This window comes from Lycium ferocissimum, chromosome 9, assembly GCF_029784015.1.
Source record: "Lycium ferocissimum isolate CSIRO_LF1 chromosome 9, AGI_CSIRO_Lferr_CH_V1, whole genome shotgun sequence".
NCBI classification, from domain to species: Eukaryota; Viridiplantae; Streptophyta; class Magnoliopsida; order Solanales; family Solanaceae; genus Lycium; species Lycium ferocissimum.
This window is the reverse complement of record NC_081350.1, coordinates 39,680,679-39,705,251: the sequence shown is the minus strand read 5'-3', so window position 1 is coordinate 39,705,251 and position 24,573 is coordinate 39,680,679. Positions and strand designations below refer to the sequence as shown.

General features: G+C 35.7%; 1 protein-coding gene and 1 non-coding gene across 2 annotated transcripts; one reads left to right on the top strand and one right to left on the bottom strand.

The window, feature by feature from the left end:
- The first annotated feature begins 5,239 nt into the window (after positions 1–5,239).
- On the top strand, positions 5,240–5,320 carry TRNAL-CAA (transfer RNA leucine (anticodon CAA)). Its single transcript has one exon. It is a non-coding gene; the product is annotated as a tRNA-Leu (tRNA).
- Positions 5,321–21,768: 16,448 nt separating this feature from the next.
- LOC132030735 (photosynthetic NDH subunit of subcomplex B 3, chloroplastic) lies at positions 21,769–23,231 on the bottom strand. The gene is made up of 6 exons (XM_059420475.1): positions 22,865–23,231; positions 22,658–22,768; positions 22,519–22,575; positions 22,326–22,388; positions 22,136–22,198; positions 21,769–22,051 (listed from the first exon to the last, which is right to left on the bottom strand). Exons 1-6 carry the CDS (start codon positions 23,072–23,074, stop codon positions 21,944–21,946), a joined length of 612 nt encoding a protein of 203 aa, XP_059276458.1. The 5' UTR covers positions 23,075–23,231; the 3' UTR covers positions 21,769–21,943.
- Between the last annotated feature and the right edge of the window lie 1,342 nt (positions 23,232–24,573).

Below are 24,573 nucleotides of genomic sequence, written 5' to 3'. Positions count from 1 at the left end.
TCGAATATGTTCTTAAATCATCGAAGAATCTTTGATCTCATTTATCGATGGATGCAAATCATGTCTCACACAGTACATCAGGCCATCTAGGATAGCTCTTGCCTCTGTAACAACATTAGAATTTTGCCTAATTTCCTGACACCGCGCAAAAATTAGATCCCCTTTCCAATCCCTTACACAAAACCTATAAGAATTAGGCTCAGGATTCCCCCTAGAAGCTCCATCAGTGTTGCATTTATACCATCCTTCCATTGGAAGTGACCAGTAAATAGATTTGGTAACAATTATTAGCTTGTACTTCTCCAGAAATGACACTAGATCAGGCCATAAGAAAGGGTATTATTTAGCCAAGGATATATCTACACTTTGCTAAAAAATATAGATTAGAATTAATCTCATTAATCACCCTCCTCAAACTAACCTTCCCCCCATGTTTAATCTTATTCCTCATTTTCCATCACTCTCAAGTTATCATAGTTGGGACTGCATATAGAATAGGTTTAAACTTTTCTACACAATCAATCCTCCACCAACTTCTAATTACTTGATGAATTTGGATTAAGTTCATCTGAATTCCAACTGCATTCTTAAAAATCCCTCATACCTCTAAAGCAAAGCTTCCTGTCAAAACATATGTTGCAGAGTCTGCTGTTGGGGGATATTACAACAATAACATCTAGAAACAATAGAAATTCTCATGCTCATCAATTTATCATCTGTTGGAAGTTTAAATTTCCATAATCTCCAAAGAAAAATAGAAATTTTAAAAAGAAACACCTTTAATCCATATCAGTTTGTAATCACCATACTCTTGTTCCCTGTGCCTTAGTATCTCCCCGTACGAGTGCTTAACGATGCTTTCCTATACTAGGCGTCAACGTAGTGCAATCGATTTTCCTTTATGCACTAATCTATAGGGACTTCAGCTTTGATGTGATTAATAATTTCTGTTGGAAAAGATTATTGTAATAACTGTTCTTTCCAACTACCTTACTCCATCAAATCAATCACATTGACCAACTCTTCATTGATAGGATATTCTATAGGAACCATATGATGTAGTGCTCACACTTAGTCCAGTTATCATACCAAACATTAGAGTAACCCCCTTTGATCTCCCACCAGATTTCATGTTCAATAGCATCTCTCATTTCCAGCATTTTCTTCCATACTTTGGTTCCTCCTTCCATTATACCAGAGTAGGAATATGTTTTTTGCAGTACTTATTCCATATGTAATTAGTCCACATTGTTGATGAAGTCCTAAATCTCCACCACAATTTTGCAAACAAAGCATTGGAAACATCAAACATTAACTTAAATCCCAATCCCCCTCCCTGAGTAAGTAAACACACATCATGCCATGCTGCCCAATGCCTACTTTTCATTTCTTACTTATTACTCCAAAAATATTTAGCAAATATTTTATGAAGTTCATGTAAAACACACTTAGGAGGGGAAATAACTGAAAGAAGATGAATAAGCATGCTTTGTAATACACTTTTAATCAAGACAACCTTACCACCATAAGATCGTGGTTTTCCTTTTCAAGAAAGCAGCATGTTTTTCACCTTCTTAATTAGATCGGAATAAAAAATCTTCTTTTTCCTGGTATGAGTGATGGGACAACCTAAATAAGTAAAAGGAAGCGGTCCCTTTACAAATCCAGTACAGTCACCAACTTCCTGAATCAACCTATTGCCTATCTTGCTATACATATAAAAAAAGCTCTTTCCCTCGTTAATCGGTTGCCCAGAAATCTGCTCATATTTTCTTAGAATATTCATTATGCATTTCAAGGAATAATTATCAGCAGATGCAAAAATAATAGTATTATTAGCATAGGCTAGATGATTCATATGAGTTGTCCACTTTGGCATCCCATACCCAATGTATCTGTTATCCTCAAATAATGAATTCAAAGCCCTAGATAGGACTTCTGCTGATAATAACAATAAAGCTGGGGATAGAGGGTCACCTTGTTTCACCCCTCTAGATGATTTGAAAAAACCTGTAGCCTAACCATTCAAAAGTACTGAGTACCAATTGTTTGTAATTAATCTCCTAATCATGTTGATTAGATGCTCAGTAAACCTCATTTTTCTCAACACATAAAGTAGATACTTTCAAGATACTCTATCATATGCCTTGGCCATGTCTAGTTTGATAACCACATTAGCAGGCTTACCTCTTACTCTGATATCTGAAACTATTTCCTGGGTAAGTAGAATATTTTCAAAAATACTCCTGCCTTTCTGGCTGATGGTTTGAAGAAATCAACTTGGGATGATCTGCTCAATTCTACTATAAATTACCTTAGAAATTACCTCGTTAATGAAATTACTTAAACTAATTGGCCTCAAATCAGCGAAGGTCTAAACAGGCTGCTTCTTTGGAATGAACCAAATTAGTATGAGTAATTGATTTTAGTAACTCTACCCCATCAAAATAAGCTAAAACAATAGCATGAACATCATTACCAATAATATCCCAACATTTTTGATAAAAAATCTCTGTAAATCCATCAAGGCACCAGCACTTTCCCCACTTAAAGCAAAGATAGCCTTCTTGACCTCCTCCTTGTCTGGATATGAACATATTTTCATATTTCCTCATGATTTAACATAGTGGGAACATGATGTAATAACTCAAAGTCATTTGTATCCCCATCTTGTGTGAACTGATTCTGATAGAAATTCACTGCCTCTTGAGCTATAAGTCCATTGATTCCAACCACGTGCTATTCACATTCTGAATTCTATTCACCTGTAGTTTTCTTCTTCTCCAATTCACGTAGGTATAGAAAAAACTGGTGTTCCTGTCCCCCTCAGTATACAATGTGAAACCTGCTTTTTGCTTCCAATATTGTTCCTCCATATGTAAGTATTTCTTTAATTCAGCCTGTGCCTTCTGAAGAACAATTTTGTTGACTATGCTTGGTTCCTCCTCAAATAGGGCTTCTTTAATTTTCACCACCTCCTCTCTGATTGCTACTTGCTTATAAATATATCCATACATTTCTTTACTCTATACTAATAATGCCCTTTTCATATTCCTCAATTTCTGTTTGAAAGACAAATATGGTATCCTCACAAATTCAGTCCTCCAGCTTTGAATTACCAGATCCTTAAATGATTCATGTTAAGGCCAGAAGTTCAAAAAATTGAAAGGTTTTATGAAATTTTACCTTTCTTCTCCGCAAGATAAAAGTAAAGAAGCATGATCCGATCCGGTTCTTGTGAGATGTTTAATTTCTGTCTGTGGAAACATCTCCTGAAAGAAATTGTAAATCAAAATTTTGTCAAGCTTTTTAAATATACAATCCCCTGCTGATCTACCAATCCACCAGGTGAACAAGCTTCATTTGTATCCCATATCCATCAATTCACATGAATTAATGCAAAAAGCAAAATCTTCACATTCAACCAAAGTAACTGGCAATCCTCCTAGTTTTTCCTCTTCTGACAATATAACATTGAAGTCCACTCCAACTAACTCTTTTCTTTCATTCTCATCACATTTAGCATAAATGAATGAGACATGAAATTCCTTTCCAATGTCTTGATGAAACAGCTTTTGGGTAAATTGTTGTTCAGAGTCCAAAACTATCTCCCATTGTACTACAACATCAATAAATATCCAAATCTTTCATTTACATTAGAAATAGCTGCTTCCATCCCCAATCTCCTCTTGTATTTCTGTAAGTGTCTACAATTCTGAAATGGTTCCATTAAAGTTATAATAAAACATTTGCATTGTATGTGTATGTTGATGAGTCTCTGAAATGCCTACTGTGTGTTAACATAGCTAATATTCCATATTAGTGCTTTAGTCATCATTTAAGTTTGGTTGAAGCTTTTCTCTTTGGCTGTAACCTCTTCACTTGTTGACTCTCCTGGTTCTTGGGTTTCTTTCCACTTTTTGCCAGCGCCCTTGGTGATACATCTACTTCTTTAGCAGCATTTTTAAAATTATTAGCCCTGTCCATCACCCCCTTATCATCTACCCTTTGCGGTAATTCTGATATAGAGTTTTGAACCTCAATCTCAATAACTTGATGTCGCACAATATCCTGTAGGATTGCATTTGGTTTTGAATTTGCACTTTTACATGTTAACTGCTTCATATCTACCTTTGACTTGTGTTTTTCCTTTACAAATCCCTTTCCTTTGAAATCTTCATGTGGAAGAATTAACTGTGTTTTATTCAATTCAGCAGAAATCCCCTCTACCTATTTGATAAGTATCTCTCCCTCTTCCAAGTTTTCCTCTTGCATTATAATAATCTGCTTCTTTTCACCCCTATCAAGATTTTCTTCTGATTGTACATTATCAGCCTCAACTTGATGGTGTACTTCCTCTAGTTTTTCTAGTGGTTTGCTTTCTTACTTGTCCTGTCTTATGTCTTGTATTCTTGACTATCCTTTACCTTGTTTTCTGTATCCTTTTCTGAGTTGGAAAAAGATGCACCTTCATGTGTTTGAATATTCTCTACTAGGAAGTTGCTTTCCCCAGGCTGAGTTAAACGTTTAGATTGGACTTCTTGACTGAAATCTCCTTCATTACTATTTTTGTGCCATCAACTTCTTCGCATATTGGTTACAGAATTTCTTCCTTCAATTCCTTGACTCATGTTTAAAGAAATTGTGCATTCAGCTTCCTGGATATTGTTTATAGAATCTGTGCCTTCCACTTCCTCAATCCTGTCTCCCTATTTAACTATTGTTTCATCAGATGCTAGCACCATGACATTCTCTTGTGTATGCTCAAGTAACATGATTTCCCCATGTTGATTCAGCACCTTACCAAAACTATCCCCCACCCACATCTTTGCACCCTTGTTCTTCTCTTCCTTACTGAATTGTTCATGTCTTCCCTCATTGTTAATGCTCACCTCACCCACTGATTTGTTAAAATTATTGTTTGTGCTTTCAAGACCCTCTTCAGCATTGTCACTATCTTTCTTATTGATGTCATCTTCACCTTCACCTGTTAAAGCCTCAAACTTCTTTTAAGTATGTACTTGAACAAAATTATCATTCTTTTCATCCTGCTTATCTGTCCCCTTTTCTGTTGGCTTCACTTCCCCATTTCCTTTTGTATCTTTCTTGGGAGTCAGCAATTGGATGTCTAACTCGGGCCTATATGACATGACCGATCAATAGATCTACCTTTGTCATATATTCCATACATCACTCTAGATAGATATCATATTCATGGAATACGATTCACTTTCAAGATGCCTTGGTGGTGAAATGGTAGACACGCGAGACTCAAAATCTCGTGCTAAAGAGCGTGGAGGTTCGAGTCCTCTTCAAGGCATAATATTGAGAATGCTTATTGAATGAGCATTCTCAATAAGAGAGCTCAGATCGAATCGGTATTTCAATACCGATTCGATCCGAGCTCTCTTATTGAGAATAAATTTGGTAGCGGATCACGAAATCTTGGTGATCTTCTCAATCTAATGAATGGGGAGTTCGCTTTATGGCATTTCCACTATCAAAAAAATCCAATCCCCCAAAGGATTGTTCATGGAACTACTATCGAGATTCTTCGGACCATATTTCCTAGTATCATCCTTATGTTCATTGCTATACCATCATTTGCTCTGTTATACCCAATGGACGAGGTAGTAGTAGATGCAACCATTACTATAAAAGATATTGGACATCAATGGTATTGGAGTACGCCTCTTCACAAGGGTGATTAAAGTGCAACGAAATGCCTTAAAGTTGAATATGGTTCGCGAAGCATCTGGCTTACCGGTAATCTCCCATTCCTGCCGTCGAAAGACTTTAATAACTATAGCATGCTAGAAACGGGGAGTTGAGGTGGTTAAAGCTACACCCCGAAATGCTCCCAGCATAGGAGCCTATGGTTCCATTCTTGTTGTTGCTAGAGGTACACAACCCTCTTTCTCGTGGAACGATATGGAGAAATATATGCTCGGCACCGCAATGTCCGATAACGGTTTTCGAAGTAGTGAATCTATCGGCACCATAGCAGTGGTATACAACTTTGGACCTAACGCCCGGCCTAGTAACCTTTCGAAACTGGGATCCCCGTCGGCAACAGGGCCACGGTAGTAGTTGCCGCGAACTACCGGGCCGGGAGAGGCCGAAAGCCACTGATCGGTAAGCGAGAGGACAACCTCTTGTTCTTGCTCCTTTTTCTTTGCTTCGGGACGGAGGTCCTACGGTAGGTAACAGCAGGCACAAGCAAGTTGATCGAAGGGGACCAGCGCTTCTACTCCTCCATCGAGGAGACATTCTTGCGAGAAGCAAGGGATGTCATGAATGGTGGGATCTTCACGGACAGAAAAAGATTGCAGGCGATTTGATAATGATCGAGTGATATTGCTTCTTCGCCACCTAGGGCTGTAGTATGTTCCAAGGATTGGGCTGTTCGCCCATTAAAACGGTACGTGAGCTGGGTTTAGAAAGTCGTGAGACAGTTCGGTCCATATCCGGGGTAGGCGTTAGAGCATAGAGAGGACCTTTTCCTAGTACGAGAGGATCGGAAAGCATGCACATCTGGTGTACCAGTTATCGTGCCCACGGTAAACGCTAGGTAGCCAAGTGCGGAGGGGATAGTTGCTGAAAGCATCTAAGTAGTAAGCCCATCCCAAGATGAGTGTTCTCCTATTCGACTTCCCTGTGAGCCTCCGTAGCACAAATGAGATAGCCGACGGTTCTCTCCCGCCGGGGATGGAGCGACGTGTTTTTTTGAGAATTCAAGAGAAGGTCACGGCGATACGAGCCGTTTATCAACAATAGGTGTCAAGTGGAAGTGCAGTGATGTATGCAACTGACGCATCCTAACATACCGGTGGACACATGGCGTTAATTAGAATTAATGGCTAAGATTTAATTAACTAAAATAAAGCCCTAACCATAGTTTACATGATTAATAACTTATTCATAAATATATTAAAATGTTTCTCGCTTCCTATTTTACTTTTCCAACGTAGTAAAATATCTTTGCTCCTTTTCCCGTTTACCCATTCGTTTCTCCCTCTTCGCATCAAAACAATTTTTGGTGTAAAACTTTTTGCAACATCCGAAAATCATGGCCATAGAGATCTTTACCATAGATTTCAGTCTTGTTTGCAAAAGATGACTGAGTATGATGGATTCTGATAAAAGAATTGTTGTATCTTAATTGCAATTTGCTTAATAAAAATACAGATGAATAAGATAATCATAGTTTTCTTATGATTAAGACATGTGATTATAAAAACATTGAAGTGCCATCATCTGTGCAATAGCAATTTTAAAGAGAAAATTCCAAAGAAAAATACAATTAAAAGATTAACTCAATAAGAAATTTGAAGATATGATGTAAGTTATCAATTCAAAAATATTGAAAGAGGGATTTTCAACCCTGCTATGTGGATAAAGAAAAATGAAAGAGATTTGTATACCCTCTTTCAGAAATATACAGTTACCAATTTTATAATTGGGGTCTGTATTCTGTGAATTAGTAAGCATCATAATTGGAAAATGGAAAATATCACGAATTGAATAATAAGGTCTTTTTCTACGTAGGAAACAATAAGTGGGAGAAATAACCGGGTTAAAGAGCAAAGATATGAAGAGAGAGAAAATATTTTAATATATTTATGAATAAGTTATTAATTATGTAAATCATGGTTAGGGCCTTGTTTTAGTCAATTAAATGTTATCCATTAATTCTAACATATGTCATGTGTCCCTAATCTAAGGTAGAACTTGGTGAAAATGGAGAGAAGGGAAATGGAGAGTAGCCCAATCACACTATTCAGGGCTCTCTTTTTATGGTTATCCTTCTCTACGAACAAGATAAGATAAAGTCATGTTTTATGCTTTTATGAGATCTTTTTTAATTTGGAGAAGTGAAAAGTGAATAACTTTTAATAGAGAAAATACACAATATGAAAATTTTATGAAGTTATTCATTTTTCATGATATAATTACAATTTAATATTGTTAAACATTAAATAACAAGAAGACTCAATGTATGCCACTAGTGGCTAAGATGACTGCAAGGATAACATCTTGGATGGTCAAGGGGCTCTCTTATGCTGGGAGAGTTCAAATGATCATATCCGTTCTGTTTGGGATTCAGTCTTACTGGTCCTAATTGTTTCAACTTCCATAAAAGATCATTAAGCTTATTGAAGCAATATGTAGAAGTTACTTGTGGACAGGGCAAGCAACAGTGTCAAGGAAAGCATTGGTGGCCTGGGAAAGAGTGTGTTTGCCTCAGGCTGTAGGGGGGTCTAAATATACTCAATATGAAACTCTGGAATCAAGCTACAATTAGCAAACTTCTATGGGCATTGAGTCAGCATAAGGAGAAACTTTTGATTACTTGGGTGCACACTTAGTATATAAAGAATCAAAATATGTTCACAATGGAAATACCCAAACAGGCATCATGGATGGTGAGAAAGATTCTTAATATGAGGAAGTATTGGCACACAATCATAGCTAGTTCTACTTTGGTCAGAACTAGAACTGAGAAATTTCACATTCAAGCGATATATAACTTTGAGGGGGCTTGTTTCTGAAGTAGCTTGGAGTATTTTGCTTTGCCATTCTGCTGCAAGTCCTAGGATAGTTTTCATTCTTTGGCTCACTTTGCTTGGTAGGCTCAGAACACAGGACTTACTGATCAAATGGAGCATTGATGTCAATGGAACATGTGTGCTATGCAAGACTAGATTGGAAGCGCAAGAACATTTGCTATTTGATTGTTGTTTCCCTAAGAAAGTATGGCAGGAGATGTTAAGTTGGCTAGGGTGGAGCAGAAGTGTGGGAAACTGGGAACAAAAGTACACTTGGGTGCAACAGAATGCTAAAGGAAGAGGGTCGCAACAAGTGTTATTGAAGGCACAGCACATACTATTGTTTAGGCGAACTGACCGAACGAAATACCTATATCAGAATAGAAACACAACATATGAGAGGTTAATTCATGAAACCAAAACTTATGTCTGTATTAGAGTTCGAAATAATAGGAGGTTGTTTGAATATATCAATAAGTTGTAAATAGGTTACTGAGAGGTACAGAAGGCTTGAATTAAGGGCAGTTTTGGTAAATAGTACAGGGGTAATATGTATCTCTAGTAGGGAGGAGACGAGTCTGTTTTGGTCTTTGTTTAGAAGGTTGGCTGATTAGCTAACTGTTGCTTTGTACATATATACTTGGTGATTATTGTTACACCTCGCATTTTGTACATTTGAATATTCCGAGTTAGTGGCGGAAAGTTAAGGGCGAGGTTATAATTTTTCCGGCTTTGTTAAGAACACATGAGTCGCATATTTATCTTTTGTTGGAATGGAACATTAAGGGTAAATTTGGAATTTGGAAATTTTAGTTCATGACATGTTGGAGTAGGTCCCACCCATGGTGGGCCAATTGTTTCATGCCATGAAGTAGTGCATGTGTACACTATGTATTGTGAGGACTTATATGTATAGATGTGGATATTAGAGGGCCATGCAAGACTTAGTCATCTTTTGTGACTTAAAGAAAAATCTAGAAAAGTTGAGAAAAATTTGGAAGAAAAAAAATGGCACATGGCCGGCCACATGCTAGGTATATATATATATATATGTGTGTAAGGGAACATAAGACACAAGTCATCATTTTCCATTCAAGAAAGTTCAAGAAATATGAAGAGAAGAAATGGAAGGCCATTCGGCCATGTTGAAACCGTGAGGGAAACCATGGAAAATTGATCATGGGGAATTACTTTCTTCTTGTTTTCCTACTAAATGGAAGGCCCTCTACAACATGAGCTAGTTGTTGGAACAAGAAAAACATTCTTCCTTGAGAGCAAGTCCTAACCGAATGGAAGAGGTGGAAGGAAAAGGTGAGGTTCTATCCTCTTTTCTATGTTTTATGGATGTTTTGGACATGTTGTAACGTATGGAAATGGATGAAAATCATAAAAATGTAGAAATTGGAGTGTGGCCGTGTGTGTGCATAAGTGTGGCTGTGTGGTGTGTGTTGTGTTGGAGTAAAGAATAAATTGTATTCAACATGTTTGTGTGTTGTTGTAATGTGTAGAAAGTGAATGAAATTCATTTGAGTGTGTATGTTGGTGTTGGCCGTGAGTTGTAGATGGAAAATATGGCCGTATATATATTGATGAATTATGGAGGAATGGTGAGTAAGTTTTATTTAGCATTTTGGTGATTGTGTTATGAATGTTATGTTGCTAATAAAAGCTTAATGAACTTAGTGAAGTTTTAGTAGTTGGAGGCTTGTTTTGGAAGATTATGTAAATGGAATATGATGTTCTTGCATGAATAGGAATACAATGTTGTTAGTATGATGTTGTTAAGGTGTAAAGTATTAAGTTGTTATTGTTCTTATGGGAGTTAAAAGATCTTGAAAGAGGTAGAATGTTGATTGAATTGTTAGAACGTACTTTGGGTTGATTCTTGAAATTGTTGATATGAGTATTGGCATTATTGTGGATGGTTTGGCCGGGTTGAATTCCCGGATTGTTGTCGATTGAAATTGGCCAAGTTGAACTTGGTGGGATGGAGTATTTACAGGGGAAATGCTGCCGAAATTTCGGCAGGCAAGTGTTACCTTAAGATTCAACTTCTAAATACTCTAATTGACGTTTGATAAATGTGATCAAATGTAGATTCAAGAACTTGAACTTGAATTTGGAAGAGCGTAAGAGACGGAAAAAGGTATGTAAGACTTCACTTTCCTTCTTTGGCATGTCTTAGAGGTAATAGGCTTGAAAACGTGTCTCGGGACTACTTTAACAATCCTAGAAATCCGAGATTGAAATTGGTTACTATTCATTCGAGTAGAATTGAAGTAAATGTTCATGAATAGTTGAAAGAAAATGTCTAAACACCCAAAACTTGTATGATTAAGACCCGACCACCCTAAGACTCTCATAAGTAATGCTATGAAACGTATTATACGTAAATTGTGTACGCCGCCTCATTCGACCGAGGTGGGCCCACTATTCCCAAATCCCTTTCTATTGTCCCGTTTGGTTTGTCTCCGTACTATAGCCAGTGGAAGTTCTTGGTTATCATTCCAACCATAAAACAATAGTTGTTTTAACTAAACCCTTGACCCCAAAGCATGATTTTCCTTACTAAAAGTTTACAAGTGTTTTCCAAAATATTCATTTTCTTCAAAAACCAAGTTTTACAATAATGAAAGTTCTTATGACTAAAACAATGGCTATGATTCTATGATGACAATGATGATGTCAGATATGAGGAAATGACTATGACACGACATGACATGACATGATATGCCACGACATGATTTGATATGAGATGATATGCTATGACAGAACACGATATGCTATGACAGAACGCGATATGCTATGACATGACATGATATGCTATGACATGACACGAAATGACATGTTCTTGGTAGTCTCGCCTTATGATTATCGATCCTTCAAGGTGAGACAAAGCGGCCATGATTACTCCATAACGCGATCGGAGGTTTCCGACCTTACGTCCCTCCGACGAGTACATGACTTTCTTTGGGCTCGTACGCCATACCCGTATGGGTTGGGGGGATGGGATACATGTATATGTGGGGAATGGGAAGGGAAACATGTTTCATTGCCACCTGGTCAGCTGGCGTTATCATCCCGGACGCGGGATTTATGGGGCGAGCCGACGTATTTCGGCGCTATGTGGGTGAGCCGGCTTGTTCGGCGCTATGATACCATATGACCGGACAAGCATGCATGGCATCCGCCCCCGTGGGCACTCATGTACGGGGTTACGGCTTTACGTAAGATATGATCCCTATGTACCGGTTACCGTTTTACATGATATGCTCTATACGTACGGGTTACTTTACACACGACATGTTCCATATGCCTGCCTTACTCCCATACATGATATGTCTCATATGTACGGATACTCTCCCACGATATGCTCTATATCTCCATCGTTGTTGCACATGGTTACATCTCTTTCTATGTTATCATCCATGTCTTACATACTCGCACATTGCTCGTGCGACCCCTCTTCTTCGGGGGCCGCGTTTCATGCCGCGCGTGTGTGAACCTGCATGAGCTAAAGCTAGCCTAGAAGATGTCCGGCGGGGTGGGTAGGCCCACTTGCCCCTGGAGGCTTTGTAGAGTCGGAGTATATGTGCCATGATGATTTGTTCGAGTTAGAGACTTTGCGAAGCAGTCGTCGGGTATTGGGTTGTCGGGCCGTAAGCGGCTCCAACAGACGATATGTATTACGTCTCGTGTTACAAGTCTTATGTGATGTCAGATTTTACTTACGAAAAAAAAAAATTCTATGCGTTCACTTTTAACTGATTCACAAGTTCATATGTGTAATAAGAGTTAGCGGGTTCGCTCGGCTCCGAATATGGGGTCGGGTGCCCATCACACCCTAGTAAAGTCGGGGTGTGACAATTATCTTTAATTGCCAAAAAATAAAAAGATTAAATAACGCATGCTTATTCTTCTTGCATAATAAGGGAGTTTTTCAATATCCTTTCACGGATTATTTTTTTATTTTTTATTGAATTACTAGAGGATGAAAGGAGTAGGAGAAAAAGGAGAAATGAATAGGTTTGAATTATTTGCCTGCATTATTTTATTAATGGAAAAGGGTCTAAAATGCCCTAGAACTATTAAAATTGGTACAAAAAAGTCCTCCATTCACCTTTGAGCCCCCAAATACCCTTGTCGTTAACCTATTGGGTCTACTTTGCCCTTATTTTTAACGATCACGTTAAAATAAAGTAATTAAATATTTATTTATTATGTGGTTAGATCTGATTGGCCTAAATTTAAACCCTTCCCAAATTAAAAAAAAATCCATCCATGACCCGTATTTTGACTTGGCTCGTGTGAGAAAATCTCTACCACCACCACGTCATCTTCTGACTTGAAGCTTCAAGCTTCATTAATGACTTCCATGGAGTTTTTGCTTCTTTCTTTAGGTTCTAAGCCCTAATTTGATGGTTATTCATGCTACCAACTTTAAAAATAGTATCACTCAGTTGATTTAAACACCCAAAATTTACAAATTTAGAAAAATTTAAAGCAAGCTTCAAAAAGTTCCTTCAATAGCGGCTTTAGTTCACTTCCTTAATGGATTTTTTTTCAAGTATACTCAATCACGCTTGAGCTTAAGGACCAAATTCCAACATACCAAGTTCAAATTGCCAACAAATCTCGAAATTAAATTTTCAAATTGAGGTCAATGTTCATCAATGAATGTCTAAGTTTTATGGAGGTTTCATGAGATTAAACAAGTATTTTGTTGCAGTATTCAATTAAATATCAACACAAATATGCTCAATAAAAATTTAAGATTAGATTTTTTCCATTTAAACACTTAATACGAGTTAATTTTTCCTTATTTTGATGTAATGAAATGGGTTAGAGGGTTTTTCGATTTGATTTGTTAGGGATTTATTTGGGGCGGGTCAGGATTTAGTTGGTGGATCGGGTTAAACGGGTTGAGATTAATTACTTAGTTAATTATATGGCTATCCAATTAGAGGTTGTCACGTAATAAATGAATGGTCCGTTAAAAATAAGGGCAAAGTAGACCCAATAGTTTAACGGCAACGGTATTTGGGGACTCAAAGGTGGATGGATGACATTTTTATACCAATTCTAATAGTTAAAGGGTATTTTAAACCCTTTTCCGTTTTATAAAAGACAAGGTATTCATCAAGTGAGTATTAGCTATAGGTGACCTTTTAGTTGTAAAATTAGTATAGGTGACTCATAGGGACCACTTGAAAGCAAAACCCAATTAAATTTGGGATTAAGAAAATTGGAGTCCAAAATGTATTTTTTCAAACTTCTTAATCTTTTACAAAATATAAAAAGACCCCAACTTAATCCAAAAACTCACCAACCCCTTCTCCTTCTCCCGCCCCTCCCCCCGGCCCGGTCCGCTTCACCGGTCGCCCGCCTCCTCCCACGCCTCCCCTCGCCCCCTCCCCCCCAATTTTTTATTTTAAAAAAAAAGTTTTGATTTTCTTTATTTGTTTTTTCATCCCCCTCCTCCTCATCCTCCTCCTCCCAACCCTTCCCCTCCCCCCGCCCAAAAAAAAATTAATTTTTTTAAAAAAATAATAATTTTTTACCAAATATCCACTCCTCCCTCCTCCCACCCCTTCCCATTTTTTTTTTAATTTTGATTTTCTTTATTTATTTTTTCACCCCAACTCCTCCTCCTCCCAACCCCCCCCCCCCCCCCAACACCATTTTTTTTAATTTTGATTTTTTTATACTTCCTCCTCCCCTTCCCCTCCCCCCCTTCCCCATTTTTTAAAATAATTTTTTTTTTTAATTTCACTCATCTTCCTCACCCCCCAAATTTTTTTTTTTCAAAAGAATTTTTGATTTTCTTTATTTGTTTTTTCATCCCCTCCTCCTCCTCCCCCCAACCCCTCCCCCCCCCCCCCCCCCCCCAATTTTTTTTTAAAAATTTTGAAAAGTTTTTCTTTTTGTTTTTTTGCATCCCCCACCCTTCCAGAAAAAAAAGTTGTTTTGAAAAAAAAGTTTTGAAATTTTTTATTTTATTGCACCACCACCCACCCCCCCCCCCCAAAAAAATTGATTTTTCTTGAAAAGAAGTTTTTGAATTTTTTTTTTTTTTGGTTTCTTACTTCCCCCACCAACCCAAAAAAAATTAATTTTATTTTAAAAAAAAGTTCTGAAAAATTTTTACTTTTGGGCTTAGGAAAAGTTTGGATAAAATTCAGGTTGTTGTTGTTATGTGTTTGTAGTGAAATAAGTGGTTTTTTTGTTGTTATCTTGGTATGGTTCAGGGTTTAGGAAAATATATCCAACAGATAGTTTTTTTGTTCTTGTCCTGGTATTTATCTGGTTCTATTTGTAGAAAATAACCAACAGATTTGTAGTTGTTGCAACAAATTCTACACTTTTTGCAACAAGTAGACAATGCATGCAACGACTCACTAATACATTGGACATAGCTTCGGTATTTGCTTCTCGTAGGATATCCAACTATTTTTAGTTATTGCAACAAGTTCTGCCTGTTGTAACAAATAGACAATCTGTTGGAACAACTACAAATACGGTTGACATAGCTTCGATATTTGCTTCGTTTGTAGAAGATATCCAACGATTTTAAGTTGTTGCAACAAGTTACACACTTGTTGTAACGAATAGATAATAATGGGTAACACATAACTACAAATACTGGACATAGCTTCATTATTTGGTTCTCGTTTGTAGAGGATATCCTACGGATTTGTAATTGTTGCAACAAGTTCTACACTTGTTGCAACAAGTAGACAATTTATTTATGAATCGAAGAAATGTTGAGGAAAGATATAGTCAAATTGGCAAACTGATAATCAATCCTCAAAAAGAGATGAAGAACAGAGCTAAGAAGCAGTATATACAAATGAAGAAAGTGAAGAAGAACTAGAAGATGAAGAAACTGATGATGGAAATGAATGAGATGAAGTAGATCAAGGAAATCTACTACACCCCAGAAGGTAGTTGCTAAACAAATTATTACTTAAGTTGTGGTATTTGGAGGCTGTTGAACAATTTCTGTTTTTTTTTTTTTTTTGTCCTTTATGTTATTTGTGAATGATGTTTATGAACTTGTTTATTTTGATTAGTTGTGGTATTTGGAGCTAAGGTGGCTGTTAAACAATTTATATTTATGAACTTATTTATTTTGCTTACTAATTGTTGCAATAGATCACATGATGAATTGTAATTGCTTAGTTGTTGCGACAAAAAATTACTCACCTTGTTAGAAAAAATCAAACAATTGCTTAAATTATTGTAAAAACTAAAAAATATGTCGCAACAGATGAGTTAATTGTTGCAACAGATCATACACTTGTTGAAGAAGTTACAACAAGTTACTAATCTGTTTCAACAGATGGATCAGTTTAAACAAATCACTGATCTGCTTAGATAAGTTGCCTAAATGATTGCAACAAATCATACAGTTGTTGAAGAAGTTGCAACAAGTTACTAATCCGTTACAACAAGTAACTAATCTGTTTAAACAAGTTACTAATCTGTTTAAACAAGTTGCCTAAATGATTGCAACAGATCATATAGTTATGAAGAAGTTGCAACAAGTTACTAATCCGTTCCAACAAGTAACTAATCTGTTTAAACAAGTTACTAGTCTGTTTAGACAAGTTGCCTAAATGATTGCAACAAATCATACAGTTGTTGAAGAAGTTGCAACAAATTACTAATTTTTTTCAACAAGTTACTAATCCATTCCAATAAGTAACTAATCTGTTTAAACAAGTTACTAATCTGTTGCAAAAGATAGTACAGTTGTGGAAGAAGTTGCAACAGATTACTATTCTGTTTCAAGAAGTTACTAATCCGTTCCAACAAATAACTAATTTGTTTAAACAAGTTACTAATCTGTTGCAACAGATCATACAGTTGTGGAAAAAGTTGCAACAAATTACTAATGATTTTGGTAGATATATATATTGATCACTAAATATGAGTGAATCAAGTAGTTCACACCAATTCACTCAGTGATCACCTACGCTTGGTGCGTATTGAACTTAGTTGATCATCTATCTAACCCAAAACACCATCAAATTGCTTAAGTATGTATATTGATCACTAAATATGGTTGATTTCCATTGTTTATCACTAAATATGGGTGAATCAAGTAGTTCACATCAATTCACTCCAATGATCACTTCGTTTAGTGCGTATTGAACTTAGTTGATCATACTATCACGACCCAAAACACCATCAAATTGCTTAAGTATATATATTGATCAATAAATATGGTTGATTTCCATTATTTATCACTAAATATGGGAGAATCAAGTAGTTCACATCAATTCACTCCAATGATCACTCCGTTTAGTGCGTATTGGACTAAGTTGATCATCTATCCTGACTCAAAACACCATCAAATTGCTTAAGTATATATATTGATCAATAAATATGGTTGATTTCCATTGTTTATCACTAAAGATGGGTGAATCATGTAGCTCACATCAATTCACTGCAATGATCACTCTGTTTAGTGCGTATTAGACTTAGTTGATCATCTATTCTGACCCAAAACACCACCAAATTGCTTAAGTATATATATTGATCAATAAATATGGTTGATTTCCATTGTTTATCACTAAATATGGTTAATTTTCATTGTTTATCACTAAATATGATTGATTTCCTTTATTGATCATTAAATATGGGTAAACCAAGTAGTATCTATTACAGCAAGTGTAGTATCTATTGCAGCAAGTGTAGTATCTGTTGGAATAATTGTAGTATACGGGAACAACTTTGTAGTATCCTTTGAATAACTATATAGTATCTGTTGTAGCAAGTGTAGTACTGTTGCGAATAATGTAGTATCATAAGGTAAAGAATCGTGGTATCTATTGCGGCAAGCTTGTAGTATATATTCTAAGAATACACTTAGAATTGCCCATCTAATCCATGAAATTACTATCTAATCCATTAAGGATGTTAGTATATATATATATATATATATATATATATATATATATATATATATATATATATATATATATATATATATCGTTGATTTCATTTGTTTATCACTAAATATGGGTGAATCAAGTAGTTCACATCAATTCACTCTAATGATCATTCGATTTAGTGCATACTGACTTAGTAGATCATCTTCTCTGACTCAAAATACATCAAATTGATTAAGTATTATACATTGATCACTAAATATAGTTTATTTCCTTTGTTTATCACTAAATATGAGTGAATCAAGAAGTTCACATCAATTCACTATAATAATCATTCGATTTAGTGCATACTGACTTAGTAGATCATCTTTCCTGACTCAAAACATTATCAAATTGATTAAGTATTATATATTGATCACTAAATATGGTTGATTTCATTTGCTTATCACTAAATATGGGTGAATCAAGTAGTTCACATCAATTCACTCTAATGATCATTGGATTTAGTGCATATTACTCACTTCAAATTACCATCAAATTGATTAAGTATTATATATTGATCACTACTTATTATTGATTTCCTTTGTTTATCACTAAATATCATTGATTCTCTTTGTTGATCACTAAATATGGGTGAATCAAGTAGCATCCGTTGCAACAACTGTAATATCTGTTGCAACAAGTGTAGTATCTGTTGCAACAACTGTAGTATCTATTGCAGCAAATGACATAGTTGTTGAACAAGTCCTTACTTTTATTGGATAAAACACAATAAGTTACCCACTTTCTGCAACAATCACTCCACTTGTTGGAAAACCCCCAACATGTAACTTAGTTGCTGCAACAAGACACATCGATTGTTGCAACAGTTGCTTATTCTTTGGGGAAATCTTTTAGCAGTTGGATAAAACACAAGTTACTAGTTGTTGCAACAAGTCCCGTTACTTGTTGGATAAAACCCAACAAGTTACTGAAGCTGTTTAAGCATGCATTCATTACTTGTTGAAAACTGTTCAGCAATTTATTAACAACAATACACACATTTGTGATTTGAACACGATCAACATATCATATAAACCAAGTTCACAAGCACCAAGAACAGAAATTAACATTCTAAAAAAGAATAAAATTAAAATGTCATAAAGTTCCAACAAATAACTATTATTACAACACAAAGGCAATTAACAACTATGGAGCATTTCGCTTGGACAACAACTACAAATCATTGGATATGTTCTACAAACGAACCAAATAAGTCAAGCTATATCCAATAGATTTGTAGTTATTGGAACAGATTGTCTACTTGTTGCCACAAGTGTAGAACTTGTTGCAACAACTATAAACTCGTTGGATATCTTCTATAAACAGAACCAGATAAATACCAGGACAAGAACAAAAAAATCATCTATTGGATATCTTTTCCTAAACCCTGAACCATACCAGGATAACAACAGAAAAATCATCTATTTCACTATAAACACACTACAACAACAACCTGAATTTTATCCAAACTTTTCCTAAACCCCCAAAAAAATCAAAACTTCTTTTCAATATTCTTTTTGAGTGGGGGAGGGGGTGGTGCAAAAAAAAAAAAGCCAAAAACAAAAACTTTTCAAAACTTTTTTTTTTTAAACAAACATTTTTTTTGAAAGGGTGGGGGGTGGTGGGTGAAAAAAAACAAAAAGAAAAACTTTTCAAAACTTTTTTTAAAAAAGCAATTTTTTTAGGGGTTGGGGGGGGGGGGGGGGGGAGTGAGGAGGAGAGTGAAAATTTAAAAAAAAAAAGATCAAAATTTAAAAAAAAAAAAATTTGGGGGTGGGGGGGAAGGATGGGAAGAGGAGTGGAGGCTGGTAAGAAAAAATCAAAACTTTTTTTTTTGTGGGGGGGGGGGGGGGAGGGTTGCGAGGAGGAGGAGGACAAGAGGTGTGAAAAAATCAATTTTTTTTGGGGTGGGGGTAGTGAGGGGTGAGAGGAGGAGCGGGGGATGGTGATAAAACAAAAAAAAAAATATCAAAACTTTTTAAATTTTTTTTTTTTTTTGGTTTTGGGGAGGGGAGAGGATTGGAGGCCGGTAAGAAAAAATCAAAACTTTTTTTAAATTTTTTTTTGGGGAGTGGTGGGGGGGGGGGGGGGGGGTCGGGGGAGGGTTGCGAGGAGGAGGAGGAAGAGAGGGAGGGGGGGGGAGGTGAAAAAATAAATAAAGAAAATCAAAATTTTTAAATTTTTTTTTGGAGGGTGGGGGGAAGGTTGCGAGGGGAGGAGGAGGGGGGGGGGGGGTGTGTGAAAAAACAAATAAAGAAAATTTAAAAAAAAAAAATGTGGGGATGGGGGTTTAGGGGGTTGGGAGAAGGAGGTGGGTGAAAAAAACATTGGGGGGGGGGGGGGGGTGTGTGGGGTGGGGGCATTGGGGGTATGGGTTCGGGGGCGGGGTCTGGGCGGGGGTGGGTCAAAGTGTTAAAAATAAAACTTGAGTGCAAAGGGTTAAAAATAAAGTTGAGGGTTAAAGTGTCAAAATGAAAACTTGGGCAACTTCAAAACCCCTTAATCACTAATAGAAAATTATCACCTCCACCTAATAATTAAAATTTAAGTCACCTCTCTTAAAATAAAAAACTAAAGAGTCACCAATAATTAAATGCCCCAAGTGAGTTAACCTCTACTTTTTGTTGCAAATTATCTTCCATCAAAATTTGCACCCCTTTGTATGATTCCTTAATTTGTATTGTTTGCCGATAAAATTTAAAAGCTTTCGCTCTAAAATCACAATTATCTCTCTGTGTTTTTCCAAAAAAACACAATTGCCTAATTTTTAGATTTTAATCTCAAGTAGTGTCTCAATTGTATCGTTTTTAAGTGAACTTGTATAAACATGAAAAAGGGTTATTGATGCGAGAGGTTTAACTTCCAAGTTTAACTTCCAAGTTCTAGGGGGGCGAAGAACCTTCAATAACCAATTTCTTTTAATTTGTACTCCTTCCTTCTCAAATTATCTGTTGTGGTAACTAAAAACAATTGTCTCAAATTATTTTTCGTTTTAGGAGTTCAAGACACAATTAATTCTTTTATTCCCATTTTAGCATTAGTAGAATTTTGCTGTCATTAATGAGGATAACACATATAGAGTAATTTAATGGAGAAAGATTATAACTTAGACATAAATAAGGGTAAAGTTAGTCAAATACGCACCTAATTAATATTTCTTAAGAGGCGTGTAAAACAAAACAAAAACGACAAATAATTTGAGACGGATGGAGTATGTGAATTAAACTAACCTATATTCCACATTAGTGTAATTAATTCCTACTTTATCTACCGAAATAAAAGTAAGGTCAAGTGGGCTTGTCAAAAGCAATGGTTAATTTTCAAAAGCAGCAGCAACAACAACAACATACCCAGTTGAATTCCAACGGAAGTTCTAGGGAGGGTTAAATGTACAGACCTACCCCCACTTTGGAAGGTAGGAGCCTTTCCAAAAGACCCATACTCAAAAGAAAACAAGGGGAAAAAATCGGATACCGACAAGCAAATCAAAGCAATGCGAAAATGAAAATAACAAGCAAGAAAAGAAGTCGATAAAACAACGTGGAGAGACAAGACCCAACACATAAAAGCGTGAAACAAAGGGCAATAAACGGTAGAGCAAAACTACGCCTACTAATGCGACGAGAAAAGCGAGACTACCTACTACCTTTCTATCCTAATCTGAGCCCTCCACAACCTCCTATCTAAGGTCATGTCCTCGGTAATCTGAAACTGCGCCATGTCCTGCCTAATCGCCTCTCCCCAATATTTCAAAAGCGATGGTTAAATAATTGTTAAATAAGTCTTTGATTAGAGTTCGTCTTTACATATAAGTTTCAAACTACATTTGGTAGCAAAAACAAGGTGGTGAAGTATTTTCCACTGGGTGTTTGTGGTTCATTTCTTCTTCCCCTCTTCCAACTATAGAAGGAAATATCAATGTCGATCTTCCCTTGATACAACTGAAGCCATCAAAACATTACCACAGTGATTAAGAGTTCTTTAATTATAACGGAAGAGTATCATGTGTTGGATAATCAATTATTTCCCATGTTACAAAAAAAACAAACAATGGTATTCTTATTACTCTATATACAACAACAAGAAGCCCAGTATAATCCCACCATGTGGGGTCTGGATTCTTATTACTCTATATATATATATATATATATATATATATATATATAGGAGAGAAGAAATTATCCTGTTTCTTTTTCCCGTCTCTTTAATTTCTTGTTTGTTAAAGTTTCGAGGCAAAAAAAAGAAAAAAAAAAAGTAGTGGTAATAAAAATAAAAGGATATAAAGGAGAAGGGGGTCTTTTATAATTTTAAGAAAAAGAGGGGTGCTCTCTAAATATAAAAACTCAACTAAGTAGTGGTAACAGTATATTTATAAAGGATGAAGCTCATAAGTGGACTCAATTAAAAGCAAGAGCATATTATCATCCTTCCGTAGTGCTCTCTAAATATAAAAACTCAGGCTGAAGATGAGGAAATTGATTCTTCTTCTTCTTCTTCAATAGGAGGTAATCCTCTATAATTCCATTCGTGTGCTTTCCATTCCGGAAGTTGCTGAATGACCATCTGCACAAATTAATCGTCATTAATTATTGTTTCTACCATATTAATTAATTACTAGAATAATTACTCAATAGAAAAATTCCATACCATGCCTCTAGAATCAGGTTTACCAACCATTGCCTGACAAGCAAGCCTCCAATTCTTTGGATGCTGAAAATCATACATATTAAAAACAGATTCATTAATATATGTACATGACTGCTTTCTCTAAAAAATGGAGCAATTATATATATATATATATATATATATATATTCGACTTGCTCGGATCGTATATACCCGTTTCAAATTTTCATTCTCCTTGTCAGTACGAGGGTTGAGTAGCTCCTTTCCTTCAACGACCTAATTAACAGTTAATTATGCAGGTGTCAGATACTTGTAAACATTAATTAATCAAGTGTTGGGCATGCAAGCCAGAATATTATATTAAACCAACCAAATAAGAAAGATCTAAACATATATGGCGGCTCACCTCAACCAAACATGTGGCACAAGTTCCTCCTCCCCCACAATTGAGCAAAGGTCTTGCCTTAAAGAATGGAAAATATAAACATAATAAGAAGAATAAATGAGGAGATGAATTATAAGAGTAGATATTTGGAACAACATACATAAGGTCCATACAACTCGACATTAGCATCCAGCATTATGTCTCTAAGTTTTTGGCCACCACATGCTTTCCGTAGCTGCACATCTGGTGTCCCATCTGGTAGCAATACCGACTGAACAAACCAATACATATATACATTAATATTGATGGATCGACTAAGCATTCATGATATATATATATATATATATATAGTAGTACTACTACTCACGCTGACAAATTGAAATTTGACACAAGGCTCTTCATCTTCCTGTGATATTGCTGCTCTCTCACTACTCTTTTCTGGAACAGTTCCAACTGCTCTGATTTTTGTTCGATTCAATCTCACGCTCTGATGAGCAGCTATCTTCTTGTTTTTCCAAATAGACGATTGTGATATAGAAGCTAAGGCCCCATACGAGTATATTTCAATTGCTCTCATTTTAATTTCTGTTACTCATACAACAAGCAATAATGTTGATATCGAAAATAAAGGAGGAGCTGCACTTTTTCAGATACTCCGCTAGTGGTAGATTCATAAAATGGATAGGGAGCACATGTACACCTTCTTCTTTTTTTTTAATTTTTTTTTTTTTTGTAAAATGTTGTGGGTGGCTGGCTCTCCTTATCTTATCCGTTAGTTACATGGAACTTCTACTACAAATATTTTATTGTTAAAAAGTAAAGAAATATTTGGGGACGTACAATCATACATGTTCTCCTCATCAAGTTTTAGACCGTAACCATTTCGTATCATTTTTTAATTAATCTAATAGAGTGAAACCAGAACATTTGGATTATTCTTTTTGCATTTTGTTTAATTTAGGAGTAACTATTTAGAGTCAACGACCTGTTTTCTTATTGTGATCTTCTTATTTCTCCTTGTTTAGTTTCATTCAGTTTAAAAACGAGTTTCTTAAATTAAAAGGTTGTGACTTCATCTCATGGCTTCCTTAGAAGATAATTATTGTTAAACTTATGTCTTCGTCGTTCTATTTAATCTGTTATCTAGAAATTGACACATTAATTACTCCCTCTGTTCACTTTTATTTGCCCGCTATGGACTTTGCACACCCCTTAAGAAATAATAAATGAAGTGCATATTTTATCATGATATCCATATTAATTGGTGAATGATTGTATTGGATTTAGAGAAAGATTTGAAATGAGTAATTAGTGATGAGGGTAAAATAGAAAAAATAAATTACTTTTCTCTTGATATGTGAAAGTGGACAAATAAAAGTAAAAATTTATTTTTGAAATTGTAGACAAATAAAAGTGAATAGAGGGAGTAATTTAATTAAACTTTCTAGGGCTTCAAATTGAATATTCGCATTTCCTGTATGATTCGTGGCTCAGTCATGGCCACTTCCTTTTCACAGGAGTATATAATTTACTCGACAAAAAATTCAATGGCGGCCGCTTGTATGATTTTCGCACAACTTATTTTTGTCCCTTCTCCAAGAAAATGAAGAAAGTTACCGCCTTACCCTACTAAAAACAAAACTAAAAATACTTTTAAGTTTTGATTTGGGTTCTATATTTAAAATAAACTTTCACTCTGTTTGATTTATATGAACCTATTTTCTTTTTTAGTCCGTCACAAAATGAATGATGCTCTTTCACTAATTTAAAAACAAATTCACTTTATGAAGTGATTCTTTAATCTCTTTTACTCGGCAAAGCTTTTTTTTTTTTTTTTTTCAATTCGTTTAACCTCCAACCTTCACTAAGACTTAATTATCACTTTTTTAATATAACATAAACACTTATAACTTCAAACATAATCACGTCCTTTGAGCTTATGTGACTAACCTATGATGTAACTTAGCATACGAAAATACGGGATGTAACATCCTTCCCCCCTTTTGAACATTCGTCCTCGAATGTTAAAATAAGACGAAACTCACGACATAATCACTATCAACTCTTCCATTCTTA